This window comes from Sphaeramia orbicularis, chromosome 12 (assembly GCF_902148855.1).
Source record: "Sphaeramia orbicularis chromosome 12, fSphaOr1.1, whole genome shotgun sequence".
NCBI classification, from domain to species: Eukaryota; Metazoa; Chordata; class Actinopteri; order Kurtiformes; family Apogonidae; genus Sphaeramia; species Sphaeramia orbicularis.
Window position 1 is genome coordinate 73965618 of NC_043968.1, and position 15945 is coordinate 73981562.

Sequence of the window (15945 nt, forward strand, 5' to 3'; positions counted from 1 at the left end):
AAATGTTCTTTCCCTTGGTTAAATATGCGATCACCCCCTCCTTACAAGCTGAGGCTGATCATCCTACGGTCTTCCAAATAATAATCTGTCTTATTTTTCGAGGTCAGCCTGGAAAGTGCCCTTCCCTCTGAACGGCACAACACAACAGGCCTTATCAAACACCTAAAAACACTTCAAACTTCAACCACTGTGTTTACTTCCACAGCCATGAGAAACGCTGATTGTGCACTTCTTATATGAGTAATGAAACTGAGCTGTAAGCCAAGACAAAATGAAATGACTTTATATCTCAAGGTGTGCCAGTGCTCACAAAGCAAATAATGAGTTCCATTTCATCAAGAGGTGTCAAAAGAGCAAAACAGAGAGCAGACATGGGAACCAATGTCACATTGAATTAGTATAGTCTAAACTACGGGATAACAGCAATATCACGGAAAAGTTGACCAGACTGGTCTTAAGATTCTATGACCCAGACTAGACGTCAGACACTCTGGTAAATTCCCATGAAAAAGCAACATGGAATCTGCCTCGTGCCCTTGAGCAACACGCTGAATGCCATCCAAAAAACAGAAGCACTGCTCTATAGGGGACCTTAGACTTTAGCATTTATTAGTAAGTTCATGTATTGGTGATTCAATCACAGCAGAATAGGCTCCCATTATGTTCTTCCTCCTCTATTTTCAGTCATATAAAATACTGCACTAATGCATGTGTGTGCAAATACAACACAAAGACCCCGGAGGAAAAAAGCATCAAAACAAAGATGGATAATTGCATTTTATATGTTTTTATGAGTGCGTGCTGTTTGTCAGGGGCCTCAGCAGACATTCACTACATGGTTGAAGGAGTGTTCAGATACACTCACTGTTCTCCAACACCTAAGGGCATCTAAGGGGACCACTAATACCCCCCCAACCCCCCACAGTCACACACACATACACGTTTACGCGCACACACACATTTGATAGATGATGAAAATCTAATGAGACACCCAGACAGAGACGGAGACAAACCTGAAGGCAAAGGTGTCTGAGCTCAAATACAGGCAATTATAAACAACCAGCAGTCAACGGCGTGCAAACATTGGTTAGATTTATGGATTCTTGATTGCACTTGGACAATATCATTATTCATTTATTGGTTTACGGTGCACCACTTAGTTACAGTTGAGGTTTTTCTAAGATTTCAATTTTAGATTGTGTATGTTTCAGAGAAATTTCAATAGTAATTTGGTGCCGTGGTAAAAGACCGATTTAAACACTGAATATAGTAAACGCTCAATATTTTAATCAAATATGTTTTACAAGTGGGAGCCCATTCCGGTGCAAATTAAGTGGGATGTATGTGGACTGAAAGTATAATAAGCAGGAGACACAGAACTGGAGTAGATGCAGTTTCGCATTTAACAGTGGGCCTGCAGTGACAGTCCTTAAAATGTGATGCTTTCCAGAGTCTGATCCACCAAAGTAGAACCTTAATAAAACAGCATCAATTAAAAGTTAGTAAGCACTGAAACCAATCAACATAAATGGTGCCATTGAAGGCACTTTGACTCAGATGACTCCACATTGCAGTTACTGTGGTAGATGAGTCACAGTTAATGTTATCCGTCTGTCTGGAAGAACGAAGAGTTTGCACTAAACACAATTTACAGAAAAGACCCCAGGTGTATTAGCAACACAATGCCTTACCTTGAACCTGTATCTCATCAGATTTCTTCTGCATCTGTCTCGTTTTATCTGAGGTGTATGTGTGTGTATTGTAGCAGAGTATCTTCCAGTATTAGAAACAGACTTTGGCATGTTTGGAAAAATGACAGCACATTGAGGTTTCACAAAAGATTCATTTTGGTCCAGATTGAGTAAATTTTAAAAGTAGTATATAACAAGTAAAACAGTAAGACGAGCTTACTAACACCCCCAACCCTCCTGCTCTATGATACCCTGCTTAGTCAGAGATTAATTTTGAGTCTTGACTTTAAAATATTTTTAAAAAACTTTTCAGAAATGTGGAAAAAAAAAAAAAAGAAATTCTGGCACCACACTGTGCACTGCACCTCTACAAGTGATAAAAAATGTGTCAAATGTGAAAAGCATTGGGTGAATAGTGTCAGAAAAGTGGGATGGACAAAAATCTCGGACTGAAGAACAAAAGGAATTCCTGGTATATCTAAATCTGTAATAATAACGACACCTATAATAACAACAACTATATCCATACCTATGACAATAACTATATCGATCTCTCTATATATCTAGATATCTAGCCACGCCCTCAAGGTGGGCAGATGGATTGACTGCAGTTGAAACTTGTTAATCTTCAGTCAATTGAATGCGTGATAAATGCTTTGCTTTCATAGGCGTCTGTAATAGTAAGAGCTGACCTATTTATTTATTTATTATTTTTGGTTTAATCATTATTTTAAGCCTTTATGAACATCTACAAAGAGTGTAATGAAATACTGTTTTTGGTAAAAGATCATTTTATTGTTGATTATCTATAGTAAATGACAACGTAGATCATGTAGATAATCAGTATATCATCCATTTTACTCATTTATTGTTGCTTTCATCATTTTCCTCATCATCAGGAGAGATGCAGTGCCAAGTTTAATGAGAGTCTGCATTTCATTAAACTGACTTTTTAGATTGACACGACAAACATTATTCTGGCCAAGTCTTAACTCTGATCGCACTTTTGCTGAAATGCGTGAATAGTTTTCAAGGAATCAGTTGGACAAATTTTCAAAAATTTGTAAAACAATCCAAAAATTCAGTTTAATAAAGTTTAATGAAATGTAGATTTTAATTAAATGGGGCCCTGCGCCTCTCCTGATAGTAAAGAAAATGAAGAAAGCAACAATAAATGAGTAAAATGGGTGATATACTGATTATCTACATGATCTACGTTATCATTTACTGTAGATTAGGGGTCTAAAACTCATTTTCCCTCAGGGGCCACATTCAGCCTGATTTAATCTCCAGTGGGCCGGACCAGTAAAATGATAACATAATAACATATAAATAATGACAACTCCAAATTTTTGTCTTTGTTTTAGAGTAAAGAAAAAAAAACCCCATAAAATTATGAAAATACTTACTTTTATAAACTATCCAAACAAAAAAGATGTGAATAACCTGAAAAAACTGAAATTTCTTCAGAAAAATAAGTGCAATTTTAATAATATTCTGCCTCAACTTATCATTTCTACATATGCATTATGGATCGGACCTACAAAGACACTTACAGGGTGGGGAAGCAAAATTTACAATGTTTTGAGGCAGGGATTGAAAGACAGTGTATGTCCAATTAGATTATTGAAAGTCATGAGAATTTATTTGCCACAAGAAAATTGACATAATAGAAAATGTTTTTATTCTATGTGTCCTCCTTCTTTCTCAATAACTGCCTTCACACGCTTCCTGAAACTTCCGCAAGTGTTCCTCAAATATTCGGGTGACAACTTCTCCCATTCTTCTTTAATAGTATCTTCCAGACTTTCTCGTAATAGTTTTGCTCATAGTCATTCTCTTCTTTCCATTATAAACAGTCTTTATGGACACTCCAACTATTTTTGAAATCTCCTTTGGTGTGACGAGTGCATTCAGCAAATCACACACTCTTTGACGTTTCCTTTCCTGATTACTCGTATGGGCAAAAGTTTCTGAAAAGGTATGGATAATAGTGTTAGGTATGATTATGACATCAATATATGTTTGGTTTCAAAACAATTGACGTAGTGCCTGCTGAGACAAAACAACTAAATGTTCATTGTAAATTTTGCTTCCCCACCCTGTAACACTGAGTAACAGGCAGAAAATAGTTAAAATTGTGCTTAATTTTCTTTAGACATTTCAGGTTGTTCATATTTGTTCAGGTTATTCACATTTTATTGGTACAGGATAGTTTGTAAATGTAAATATTTTCATAATTTAATGTTATTTTTTGCACTAAAACAAAGAAAAAAATTGAAGTTGTTAATTCAAGATTTTTTTGCTTAGTTCAAGATTTTTTTTGGCTTAATTGAAGATTTTTTTTACTAAATTGAAGATTTTTTTTTTTTTTTTCTTAATTCAACATTTTTCCTTACTTCAAGCTAAATTTGTTTTTTGCTTAATTCAATTCCAGACTGTGGAATTTTTGACTTTCCAAATTCATCTCACGGGCTGGATTGGAACCTTTAGTGGGCTGCATTTGGCCCCCGGACCGTATGTTTGAGACCCCTGCTGTAGATAATCAAGAATAAAGTGACCTTTTACCAAAAACGGTATTTCATTACGCTCTTTGTAGATGTTTATAAAGGCTTCAAATAATGATTAAACTAAAATAAATAAATAGATCAGCACTTACTATTACAGATGCCTATGAAAGCAAAGCATTTATCATGGATTCGATTGACTGAAGGTCAACAAGTTTCAACTACAGTCAATCAAAATGGACAAAGTGACTGAAAGCTGGATCACGTATAGTGGAGATCTAAACGAAGACACTCCAGACTTTTCATGTGTGTTTCTGTTCTATCTGAGCTGGTCTGTTAATGTGTCCCTGAAGACCTGAGCTCCGAAGAACCGAACTGTCATAGATCAGTTTAATTCATAAGCACCAAATTATTTGGCATGGGTTAACAGTGTGAGGGTGTGTGTTACTCACATAGTCGGGCAGGGCTGTGTTGTCTCCCTGTCTGCCTCTCAGAGACTGTGTTGCCTGCTCCAGTACCTTGTTGTGCTTTTTGGAAAGCAAAGCAAATAAGCTGCAGAAGAAAAACACAGAGAGGAAAAGGAAATGAGGGACAAACTTCTATGAAGACCACAAAACCACAATATGGAGTCATCACTCAGAGCATGGTGACCGGTTATTTATGTGCCTTAAGTACTCAAAAGCCAGCCTTTAAAAACTGAACAAGAGTGACTGTAAGAATAACAGAAGAATCATGGAAGTGTCAGAGAGGGTCTTATAAATTATACTATGAATTACGGGTAACTTACACTCAAAGCTGTTTTTGTTTGTCTTTGAATGAGCCCTAAAGAGTTATAAATCTTTAATTTGTGTGTTAATCATGTGGTAATAACAGATAAATTAAATTCGACAGCAAAGGGCTCAGAAAAGTCAGACAACACCCAAACAGGGCTGAGTTTTTTCGCTGAAAGCTACACCTGTTTGTCCGTCAACACCAGAAACCATTTACACCGGGTAACAAAATATTTACTAGTGGTCTTTATCTGGGTGAATTATTCCAATGATAGATAAATTGAGACACAGTGAAGAGGTCTTCTTGTTATGGGTCGAAGGGCTTATTAGCCTGACTATTGAACAGGACCTGTTGTAGCATCAAATCAGTTTTTCATCCAAATTAGAGACCACCGAGCGAGTTCCACCTGCAGGTTTTATCCACAATAAAGCTCTGTGACTAGTCGCATCAGCCTATCCCTCTCTAATGCCGAGGCAACGACGGACGAGGCTGAGGAAACAGCGGCACAGAGGGATTTTTACACTGCTACCTGATCCCCAAATTGGTTTTAAGTATTAAGTCATGACAGACATGATCCGCCCTCAACAAAATGAGGATGTAAAGGTGCTCTGTGTCCAAAAAACACCAGGGTTGGATCTGCACATTAGGGCAGAATCTGAAAAGTACAAACTCTTACATGTATGTGGGAAGGACTAGGGGTGTAAGAAAATATCAGTTCTGCGATATATATCACGATATTTCATTTCACGATACTGTATTGATATTAAAAATTACTGCATCGATATTCGGTTTTTTATTGAAATGCAAACATGACGGAGGTTCATTTTTACCAGGGTTTGTTTGTTTGTTGGTTAGATAGTTAGCAACATAACTGAAAAAGTTATGGACGGATTTTGATGAAATTTTCAGGAAATGTCCGAAATGGGATGAGTAACAAATGATTAGATTTTGGGAATGATCCGGCTAACTGTCTGGATCCAGGAATTTTTCAAACAATTCTCTACATTGGGAGAAAGGGATATTTTCAACATATGTATGTGTAACTCCACAATGAATGGTCAGAGTGCTTGGTAAAAAAAAAAAAAAAAAGTTCCCAACAGGTTCTACAAGATATTGAAGATTGATTTTGGAAGATGTTACCTGTATGTCATGTACTAATGTGCTCTTCTACTAAATGCAAATATGTCGGTTGTTAATAAACTGTATAAATTGTATAGTTCAACTAATATATTTGTTATTTTTATATCTTGGCAAAACACATGAAATAGAGGAAAACACAATAAAAAAAGATGATAATATCAGTGCTAAGGGTCTAAGTCCAAAGTCCAGGTATTATTTTTAGTAGATCACAGCATGGGAGACAGAGCTGCCTTGGCGGAGGTCTGCGCTCTCTGAGTGCTCTTCTAGTTGTTTTTTGTTTTTCTATTTGTTTATATTTTTTTGGGAATCCTGCAAGCTTTTTTATTTACATATTCACATAGGTATTTTTGCTCTGTTGTTTGTATATTTCAAAAGTAGCATTGTGATGTATCTAGTTTTTTTTTAACTTGATAACACCGTTTTGTTAAATAATGGTTATTTCAAGCATCCTAAAAGCAAGTTTTACTGTCTGAGAGAGGCAGATGTTAGTTCATTTGTTGGGACTGCACAAAAATAATGTTAAGATGTTGGATGATTCAGGGACTGTCCACTATGCATTCTGTTCACAACTAATAGAATATGAACATTTGAGCAGGATCTTAAACTGTAATGTCTGAAAAACATTATTTTATATATTTCTTATGTGTGTTTTTTACTTCCGGCAAGGAAAGGGGTTTGTTTGTTTGTCTGTCTGTTAGCAAGATAACTCAAAAAGTTATGGACGGATTTTCAGGAAATTTTCAGGAAATGTTGATACTGGCACAAGGAACAAATGATTCAATTCTAGTGGTGATTGGGGGGCGCAGATCTGCCTTGGCAGAGCTCTGCGCTCTCAGAGTGCTTTTCTAGTTATTAATGACTTTCCTTTTCTAAAAAAAACTTTACTCTTCTTCATGGTATTTGTCCAGTATAGTTAATTAAGAGCGGCGCCTCCTGGTGGATTAATTGAGAAACGCTCATTCCAACGCATTAAATGTCAATAGCAGCAATTTGCTACAGTCAGACTAATGACAACAACAATAAAGCACATTTTCAAAAGTAACTAAGAACTGTAATGGGATTATTAGGTTCTCATATCGGTACTCGGTATCGGCAAGTAATGTAAGTATCAGTATCGGCTTAAAGGTAAGTACTTGTACTCGGTCTGGAAAAAAGTGGTATCGGTGCATCCCTAAAAAAAAACATCTTTCTGTCACTAGGTGCCATTCAGGAAAGTAGATGAGACCTCCTTGGCAGAGGTCTGTGCTCTCTGAATGCTTTTCTAGTTGTTCTGGTACAGTCAGATGTTAAAACTTTATTTATCCGCATCCTGCACTTTATGTTTTTACAGAGGAAAGATTTGTGATACAGCATTAGATCCTGTTCTGATCAAATAAAAATGTGCATATTTCTGGTGTAATAACATTTTTCCAGGAAATAATCTTAAAAAAAAACAAAAAAAAAAACAAAAAAAATATTGCCTTGTTAACAGTATTGTGATATATCTTGATCCTAGGTTGTATCACAATAAACACCCCTTCTGTTGCCAATACACACCCTTAGGAGGTACATCATTTAATGAACGAGAGTGAAATTTGTAGCAGTTCACACAAAATTTCAACACAAGGCTTATACAGGTTCAAATTTTCCAACTCTATTATTAGACCCTGAGCAGGTGTCACAAGCTTGGGTTAAAATACTATTGGAAATGTGATTGAAATGATGAAATGCTGGCATTTGCACTATGGACATATTTCCAAAAATGACTGAATTCTGGATGATGATTTATTTCTACATTGATAATGTCATGAAAATGCAATTTATATTCTGTCTAAAGCTTTACGTAGTTGGAAAGTCTAAGGTTTCATCTGCTCTCCAGTAATCACTACAAGTGCTGGACTCATATTTTTATTATGATTGGACAGCAGATCGTTCTCAGGGACTGAATGATGCCTGGAGGGCCTTCTTTTAATGACTGGGTGACTGAATCAGGAAGAAGAAACCTCATGAAAAACATCATACACGACGCAGAACAGAATAGAGAAACATTGACTTAAATGAGGTATGTTTATTTCATTTCCAGATTCAGGGTAAAGATAGAAATGCATTACTTTTGAGTGGGAGAGATGCTTGTTGACTTTTTTCATTTGGGTGCTTCTATGAAACTGGGTTCATTTTGTTATCTGGCACTTTTCCAGCTTTTTTAGACCCAATAATAAAAGGCAAATGTAGACATATTTCCCCCCAGGATGTACCTAATGATGACCTCAGATAAATGCAAAAAAAAAAAATTATGCTCTTGCTCTGAGCCATCCCAAAATTAATGAATTTTTAATCAAATATTTGGGCCAAAAATAGGACCCAAATTGGGACAGGAAAAGCTACCTAGGTGTCAGTGCATTAGATCTGAAAACATGTCTTTAAATGGTCTTTCATACCGCTTATAAATAAAGACACTGTGTTAAATGTGTCGATCCTAGTGGTTTTCCTAATCTAGATGTGGGTTTTTCATGAATCTCAGTCTCATTCCAGGTTTTGAATGTAACCCATCGTGTCCACTTACGTTACATGCAGAACCTTCCCAGTTAAACACATGTAAATTGCAAATGATTTTGCAACAGCGGTCATTTTATGAAACACTCTGCCTTGTATAATTAGTTCAATTCCCAAAATGTACCTTTGAGAGAATAAAGACATATTCAAAAAAATAGTAGAGCGTAATTTTCGTGTCCTGTTTACCGTGTTACATACAGATTTTTGTATTAAAAATAATGTAAAATAATATAAAAATGTGTTTTCTCTGAAAAATAATTTCTCTTTTATCTCAGTAAGTATATATTTTTAAAATAGACCCAAAGTGCTTCCAAACTTTCTTCTTAACATTAGCCTATATCTGGTTTGAACTTATAGCCCCCATGTCCTGTTTTTAGGACCAGTTTCACAGAAGCACCCATTTTTTCTGTTGAAGGGAGGTTGTAGGACGTTATAGAATGCATTCTACCAAATATAAATAGAACTATTAAAACCACAAGCGGTGTTAAGGCCCTCACCCTCCCGCGCGACCACCATGGACACCGACAGCGAGAGGACACCGTATCGTGGGCTCAATCAGACATTCTGCGAGATAAACACCGTTTTGTACTTCTGAAAACGAACGCTTCATCACAGGCTCGTAACAGCCAAGCCCAACATTTGATCAAAAATGTCGGTGATAACTTCTGATCACACGTGTGTAGGTGATTTTCACCAAATTTGGTCCAAATTGGATGTAAACCCTAGGAGGAGATGATGAAAGTATGAGGGGTGGGATTTTAGAGGTCCACACTTCCACCCAATATGGCCGACTTCCTGTTGGGTTTAGGGTGGGGCCATAATGTAATTTTTTACTTGTCCTACCATGGGCTATGTCTGGACCAAGTTTCATGTTTGTACGATGAAAAAAATTTGTGGAGGGCTCCCATCTGCGTAATGTATTTTGATTTTTGAGAGGGTGCTACCGAGTCATTTTGCGATATTTTTTCTTGGCGACTTCAAATTAAAAAAAATTTCGTCGGGCTTGAATTTTTGGTCAAATAAAATTGACTTTTCGTTAACGTTCAGGGGGTCAAATTTGCGTGCAAAGTGGTGAAAGTAAAATAAAAAAAATAACGGAACCAGGCAATTTTAATAGGCCCTCGCCGACATGTATGTCTGGGCTCGGGCCTAACAAGTCACAAAAAACCTTGTGGTTGGTCATTTTCTTCTGCTGATAGCTAAAACAACACCTGTATTTTCAGTAAGAAATTAACCCAACTCCTCACAGGTATTCTGTGGTGTTTCAACTGTCATTATGATGACTCTTGTTCTTACAGAATTGGAGTCAATTTAGCACATCATCACATGACTGGGATGAGACAGCGGCAATGGGAATTTCCTGATAACAATAGGTCAGGATTTATATATTAATATTCAGCTCCAATGTGAATAATATAAAAAGGAGTTGAAAAAAATGACCTCTTATGCTCAGTGCCTCCCCCTTTGACAAAAAGAACACGGTGTAGGAATGGGATAAAACAATCATTATTCTGGGACTGGGACAGGACAAGACTGTTTAAAATTCTGTCATGGTATTAAGACAGAACAGGATCTATTTGGGACATGAGTGGAAATCCACTCCCTGGTCACCCACCCTGCTGACACTTTGAAAAACACAGCAACACCAATTAATCAGCAGAGCAAAGCAGGGAAGAATGTATGTGATCATGACATCTTTTTTTAGCAGTAAAATAACCCTCATAAGTAGTACAGGGTGTCCATAAAGTCTATTTACAATTTAACAAATTTACTATAAAAGCAAATGAATAGACAAATCTGTGGAAAGTATTACAAAATGAAAAGTAGATATTGAAGTTTTTGGCCTCGTTTAATACATTCATTGAACGAAGCACATCCAGATGTTACTGGATTTGTTTCCATGTTGTCTGTATCATGAACTTATCAATGGTGTTAATGACATCAGTGATATTTTACTTTAGGTCTTTGATGTCCCGTATCTTTGTTCAATACGTGATATCTTTAACACAGTGTTTTTCAACCTTGGGGTCGGGGCCCCATGTGGAGTCGCCTGGAATTCAAATGGGGTCGCCTGAAATTTCTAGTTATTGATTAAAAAAAACAAAAAAACAAAAACTTACCAGTAAAAAATATATAGTGACTTGAGAGACACAATCTCAATACATAAAAGACATGACAAACTGTGAAGCTGAAACTGAAGCACTGTGGTTCTGTTTATCTGTCAAATGTTCATTGTGGTCAGTTTCAGATGCTGCAGCTCGTTCATAATTCATAGTTTGAGTTCCTTCGAAGCTCTGCACTGCAACTTTTACTTTAATATGTGTGTTTTTATATTTTTGGGTTTTATATGTTGTTTTCTTACTTGCTGTTTTTAATCACCTTTTACATGTTTCTTTTATAATGTTTTAAATGTGTTTCTTTTTCCTTTGTCGTTGTATTTCAATGTCCTTTGTGAAGCACCTTGAATTGCCTTGTTGCTGACATGTGCTATACAAATAAACTTGCCTTGCCTTATTGTTTGTTCAGTATTAATTGTCAGCCTTGTAAATCCAAGCTGGACTGACTGTACATATCCTGACCGAGGAGAATAAAATTCTCCCTTTGTGCAGTAATCTACACCTGGCTTTTCTGCCTCCGTCCATAATAATATACATTATATAGACTAAATGTCCTCTAAAATTAACATTTATTTGCAACGTAGTATAGCAAACTATTACATGATCAAAAACAAATTAATTTTAGCACAAAAAAATGTCTCCGTTTCAAATGTCTGGGGTCAGCAGAAATTTGTGGCGTTAAAACGGGGTCATGAGTCAAAAAAGGCTGGAACCACCGATTTAACGTAACACCTTAAATAAACCCAGGGCAGTTATCTGGTGAATGAGGTGTCCAGGGAATTGGACTATCCGATGGAAATGCTATGCCGCATTTCCACTACATGGAACCGGTTCGACTCTACTCGACTTGGCTCGGCTCGACTCGGGTACCAGGTCCTATTCCTGGAGACTGTTTCAATTACAGGATACTACTGAGTTTACAGTACTTGGCTGTCATAGTGATGCAGTGCGTTACTTCCGTGTCGTCTGCTCAGACAGTTGCTGATAAACTCGCTCGTTGCATGTTGTCTCGTCAAGCTCATGCTGAATTTTTACGTCTGAATCTCCTCGACAAACAATGGTGTAGTTTTACAGGCTGTCATCATGTGGATTAACTTACTGCTATATTTACTGTAAACGTCCGCATCTGTTTTTTTGTAAAACGGCGGGCCACAGAGACAACTCTCTGACCAATCAGTGGCTTGCAGTGTTTACACGTCACGTTTTAGCATCTGGTCCCCAGTCCTGGAACCTCAGCGGAGGTGATACCAAAAAACTAGTACCGGGTACCAGATTCCAGGCCCTTTTTTGTAATGGCAACACAAAAAGGCTGAGTTGAGTCGAGTCGTGCCGATACCACAAAGTGGAAACATGGCATTAGATTTAGAAACCACCAAAATGCAGTCCCCAATGTGGTGGTGCACCACCTACTGGAAAATGATGGTTGGTTGAAGGTCATCCAGTTGTGGTGACACATGTTCAGTCTAAAGGTCAAAGGTCAACATTTGGAATAATTGATTTGTCATTGAAGAAAAATGGACCAATGATTCCACTGCACACGATCCACAATGTGATTAAAAACTTTGCTAACCACTGAGTACATAGAACAAATCTGATTAACAGAACTCATCAAATGCTTTTTTTAAATACATTTTTGAAATTGTAAACAGACTTTGTGGACACCGTGCATATAATCACCAAAGACTACAATTTAAAGGTTTGCTGTGAATACAGTGGTTTTCTTTACCAAGCCTCCAACCCTATGCCACAATCTTTTGCAACATTTTGTGTACTTCTGAAATGCTGATAATTTAGATGAACCAGGCAGACAGTTTGGGTTTGTTGATGAACTGTGCACTCCACTGTGTCAGCAGAGAAACCAGCGAATGAACAGACACACGAGGGGATATTGATGAATGTGCAGAGTAATGTTAGGGGGCATTTCAGACTACCGCTGCCTGTAAATAAACAGCACCCGCCGCCATTCTCTCTGAGAGTCAATTAAGGAGCAGAGTTCAGTGCCGGCGGCGTGACATTTGGAAATTCCTGCCAGGAAATTCCCTTAATCTTGCCAGCCTGCCAGCCAGTTTAGCCCCACCCAGGCCGTAACGGTCATCATCATTATCATTATCATCAGACGTGGAGTCGGTTACTGTGCATCACTACAGGACAGACTTGTTCACATTCGCAGACAGTGTTCCTCCCTGACACAAAACACCACAGAGTCACAGATACGGAAAGGGACGCAGGCCAGGAGATAAGAGGATCCTTGGGTGTGTATGTATGCGTGTACGTCTTCAGGGAAGAGCCATCCCTTCCCATGTGCTCGAGTTAACAAACAGACATGAATGCCTTGATGACTGGCCTTGTTTGTGTGCATGTACATGTGCTTTGGACGTTATCCTCTGAAGCTTTCCATCTCCTCATGGGCCAGGCCCTTTCCCTCAAATTCCCTGAGTTACATAATGTTCTTCTGCACACAGACACAACACTCTCTCAATATTTCATCTCCTAGCCCTTTTTATTTTCGCATTGTGTCACTACAATCCAGACTCTTATCAGACTCATCGTGAATCATTAAAGTGAATAGATGTTTCCACTCAATTACTGCTTCTTTTCCCTTCTCATTTCTTTGCTCGCTGCCTTTTGCACACTCATTGTTCCACTTAGAGATTTGGCGACAGGAATTATGTTAAAGCTGGTTGTTTGTCTAAAGCAAAAGGGGTTTATCAACTATTTACAGTATGCTGCTGAAGATTTTAAAGAGATATAGCACACTACGATGTGTTTTTGAGCTCTAAACTCATATGACTCAATTGTGAATACATGATAGTGATTATATACACAGAAATCAACAAACGTATAAAATCCTGCATTTTATAGGTGGAGATTTTCTGGGTTTTTCCTGTACAGAAAATTAAGTGGTGGCCAACTCTGTCAAACTTTGTGCCTCCTGTAGCTCTTGATGGGTTAAACTGATGTCTGTTGTGTCTAACTAGAGTGGCTGCATTATACTAATAAGATGCTGCTTTTATTAGAAAAAAAAAAAAAACCCAAAAAAAACCCAGAAATTACTACTTTGCAAGTGTAGAAAAGAGGCTTTAAATGATCCTGTTGGTACCAAAAGATTTACAGGGTTCACCAGAGTGATGAGTTTTTTTTTTTTCTTTTGGACATCCAAATAGAAGAAAATCAGTTACCAGATGGTTGCAAACAGATCACTGTAATTTTTTTCAATCATGTATTACAAACCACCTCCACCTCATTATCCATCGATTGATCAATCAATCAAATTTTATTTATATAGCGGCACTTCATAACAAAAGTTACACTATACATTTAGAGCTGGTCTAAACCAATCTCTTCAGCCAATTCACAGACACCAACAGAATCCTCCAGACACTTGGTGAGAGTGGAAGAAAAAACTACCTTTTAACAGAAACCTGGAGCAGGCCGCAGCTCTGGAGGATTGTCATTTGCCTTGACCAGTGAAAGAGAGAGGGGTAGAGGAAGAGAAAGACGCAGGAAGAATCCTGTTCCTGTATTAAAATCAAAATGAGTCTTTTCTTTAGAGATAATAGTTTGGGCTTTGACTATCTCATGAAATTTAGATTTAAAAAAAAAACTGTGTTAACACCCTCTAGTCAGAGGTGTTCAGCCCACCTGTTCTTCAGTGGGAGTCTGTCAAACATTGTTCATATTGGGAAGAGGAAATGAAGCCATTATGACACTCTATTCAGGACCATATGAACCCCCATAAACGCAGGGATTTTGATTTGTAAAACCACTGCATTGAATGGTCAATTTTTTTTTAGTTTGAATTCAAAATCCAAATACTAATGGAAACAACAGTCACAAAACAACACAGAGTGCACAGTTGCTCTTTTTGTCTACAAACTCTGGTAAGGTTTCAGAAGCTTCAGGGCTTCAGTTTTCTGTGGGAAAGGACTGAATGACAGCACAGCTGTGAAAATATGCTAAATATAGTGTGCACTTGAAATGGTAGATTATTTTTTAGGTGGGCCATTTTTGGTAGCACAGCAGTACAGAAAACCAAACTAACCCTGAGTCTGTCCTGTGGATGTCCCTGAACTACTTCTGTGTCACACATTCATACCTCCTGTCAGCCTCTCCTCGCCCCCTTCTCAGCCTCTTGCTGACTTTTTAGCACTTTTCAGAGTCATGCAGCAGGTGGAGTTAGGACTCGAAGTGGGGTGAAGTTACACTTTAAATAAGCAGAGCTTGAAGAACTGTGGAAACCCATCACTTTCTGGGCAACAATTCCACAGTCCTAGAAAGTTAGAAATAAACTATTGATTGGGTTAGATTTTTCAGTTGAGCCCCTATAGTTTGTCCTCACCTGATGATACGCTGAGCTGCATACTGGTGGAGGCATCGAAACTGGGCTGACATGTTGGCAAGTGCAGCCAGACAGTTGGTGTGGAGGTACTTGTCCTAAAAAGGAAGCACACATCAACAAAAAGTGTCACTGGATATCATATAAAATGTAATAAAATACAATCTCATAAAACATGCTCATTCAGAGGTTATCATTTAGGCATAAAAGCATGTACAGTGGAAGGGCTTTGCAAATGTCTGTCTTACCCTTGTGCGGGTCATGTTGAACTGGATGGTGCGAATGACGACAAGGATGAGCAAACTGCCAAGTGAAATCTCTGTTAATGATCGTTCTGTGTACCATGAAATGTTCTTCAACACCTGAAAAAAAAAAGAACAGGAGACACAGAAATTCAACCAGCTCTTTGAACACATCAAAATTAACCTCCAGCGGCAGCATGTAAATGAATGCAGCACATGCAGCAGTTGAGATGGAACAGTGTGTGTTTGAGCTTTGCGTCTACCCACCACCTCATGGATGGACCGATTAAAGGCATCGTCCTCTGTGAGGATGAGGAGAATGATGAGAGCCATGTAGACGTGATGAGAGTTTCTTTCCTCTACGTGGTAAAGGATCTCCAGGATAGGCAACACCTGAGAATAACAGTAAGACTGGGCTTTAGGGCTGAGCACGTGCGTCTAGTAGGAAATGACTTTGAATTAATCCTTGTTAGGTGATTTCTGACATGAGACGGAGCCGTGTTTGTCTAAGAATAAAATGAGACATTCTTGGGTTGTTAGGATGTCTGGCACTACAGTAGTTGGCCAATACTGCAAATACTTGACGTGTTTAGCTGTTTTCTTTCCAAT

At 37.9% G+C, this 15945-nt stretch overlaps 1 protein-coding gene across 1 annotated transcript in view; it reads right to left on the reverse strand.

Moving 5' to 3' along the window:
- dym (dymeclin) overlaps positions 1–15945 on the reverse strand; it is a 113743-nt gene that overhangs the window by 56745 nt on the left and 41053 nt on the right. Inside the window, exons 11-14 of the mRNA XM_030149905.1 lie at positions 15604–15729; positions 15343–15456; positions 15098–15192; positions 4651–4750 (exon numbers count right to left, since the gene is read on the reverse strand). Coding sequence (XP_030005765.1) covers positions 4651–4750; positions 15098–15192; positions 15343–15456; positions 15604–15729 — 435 coding nt within the window. The remainder of the gene's footprint in view (positions 1–4650; positions 4751–15097; positions 15193–15342; positions 15457–15603; positions 15730–15945) is intronic.